The following is a 2,129-nucleotide window of genomic DNA, read 5'->3' as shown; positions in this document are numbered from 1 at the left end:
AATAAATATATATAGGTTTGTTTCCCTTCTTTTTGCCATTAGCTTTTAAACTTGTTTCACCCCAACAGCCGCTCTTTTTCCCTTCTTTATGACATTTGTATGAGTGTGTCCTCCATACACTTCTTTATGACATTTATATGAGTGTGTCCTCCATACACTTCTTTATGACATTTATATGAGTGTGTCCTCCATACACTTCTTTATGACATTTATATGAGTGTGTCCTCCATACATTTCTTTATGACATTTATATGAGTGTGTTCCTCCATACACCGGAGGATCGTGCCCGAAAGCCAAAACGGCAGGTTGGTCAGAGGTAAATAATATTGAAGATTTGTAAGCTGGAGGTGGCGTGTTCTGCGTTTTGGGGTATTTTATTATCATGTACCATTTGTTTTTGTCTCTGTACATACATATATTGTACATATATGTATTTTTCTTAATGATATTCTGTATTATTCCATGCCTTGTAGATGACGAGAGCGATAATTTGCCAAAAAATGTATTCTTTATTATATCAGTCTAGCTTGGATCATCGCTTAAAATAATTTTGATATCAGTTCAGGAATTCTTAATTCCAATTTATCATCCATCAATTAATTTTTATTTTTACTCAAATAGTATGTAATACTACGTGGGTTCGCTGTAACATCTGCCCTAGAACTATAGTGATATGGGATATGTAGAATATTTTCATTATATGATATAGCCGTAGATAAGGGAATTATAATCAGGTTGCTTAAATATTGCGTAATTACACTGCACGTAATCTTGACACCACATTTGTGCAATACGTTCGTTTCCCGCTAATGCGTCGCTAGAGGATAAGATTTAGGTTCGAGACCCCCGAGTGTTTTCAACATGGCGGATCCGCTAAGTATACTACGACAATACAATGTCAACAAAAAGGAAATAATCACTAAAGGAGACAATATAATCTTCGGGGAATTCTCATGGCCGAAAACGGTGAAGACCAACTATTTAGTTTACGGGTAAGGAAAGGTCTCAGTGGCTAGAATACTGTTATATTGACATTGTTTACAAGCGACTCGAGCATTCCACTCGCACTCAGCTGCTACTCAAGGTTTGTTTTCCCAGGCATTGAAACTTGACATTTTTTGCATCTATGACCTAATTAAATTTTAGAAATTTGTTTTCACTGACTTTGCATTCATTAAATTATCTCATAGGTTAGCATTTGTGTGCTAAGGTAATTTAGTGAGATTGTACAGACGAAACATAAGGGAAGCTAATCATATTTAGTTACCCCATTATTTATATGTTGTGGATATAAAGTTATTTATTTCAGAATTGTAAGGAAATTAATAAGCTATTATTGACAGTAGCAGGAGTAAGAGATTACCGTTAAGTCTTGGTACTTGCAGGATATATGAATATCATCCACTTGTATTTTTTAATTTACATGTACTGTTTCCATTTTGTATTAATTTTTAAGTGAAATGTGAACTAGTAGTTTTTGTCATCTTTATAAAAGTTGTGTGTGTGAACAAAGTAATTAATTGTAATTGGTGTGGAATACATTAATCACTATGTCCTCTGTGACTTTGGAAAGGCCAGTATTCTTTTATCACATATACCAAAAAGGAACTTACCTGGAGAGGTTTATAGGGTAAAACTTATAGGCATTAAGTTTAACCTTATTAACCTGATGTTGATGGATTGTTTAACTTGTTGCACTCAGGTATAAAGACCAACATGTCAAACAAGATCATGGCAAGGGGCAGAAGTCACCAAAGGTTATAACTCCAGGATTTGTCTGCAACAGGAAAAAAATCTTTGACTATACAATTTTGTCTGTGACTTCTCAGACATTTCATTCACTGCCATATTTTTTTGTTAGTGACTCAGCCAAAATTTAAAACAGTTGTGGAGGTACCCCAGGACTGTCCTTGTATTGTGATGTTTCATATGTTGAAAATAATTCCGGATCTGTAATAGTAAAGAGAAAGTACCTGCCATCTTTTATTGTTTTAAAATGTTCATTGAGTTGTCTCCTTCATGATTACTGCTATTTCCTCAATGATAAATTCAGGTGTATCTTCACAGGTGGCAGTAATTACAAGTGTAGAGTGTGCCGTGTGTACTGTGTGAAAAAGAATAGACGTGTA

The 2,129-nt window shown here is 34.5% G+C and overlaps 1 protein-coding gene across 3 annotated transcripts in view; it reads left to right on the top strand.

Moving 5' to 3' along the window:
* Positions 1-813: 813 nt before the first annotated feature.
* LOC119592065 (parafibromin-like) overlaps positions 814-2,129 on the top strand; it is a 15,041-nt gene continuing 13,725 nt past the window's right edge. For 2 of the 3 annotated variants that reach the window (XM_037940877.1, XM_037940875.1), the window contains exon 1: positions 837-992. In XM_037940877.1, the coding sequence (XP_037796805.1) occupies positions 862-992 (131 nt within the window). In that variant the 5' untranslated portion in view covers positions 837-861. Of the gene's footprint in view, positions 993-2,129 lie in introns of all 3 variants that reach the window. The other variant, XM_037940874.1, reaches the window with a different exon arrangement.

Source organism: Penaeus monodon, chromosome 29, assembly GCF_015228065.2.
Source record: "Penaeus monodon isolate SGIC_2016 chromosome 29, NSTDA_Pmon_1, whole genome shotgun sequence".
Taxonomy (NCBI): Eukaryota; Metazoa; Arthropoda; class Malacostraca; order Decapoda; family Penaeidae; genus Penaeus; species Penaeus monodon.
The sequence above is the reverse complement of the archived record's forward strand: the minus strand, read 5'-3'. Positions and strand labels throughout refer to the sequence as shown.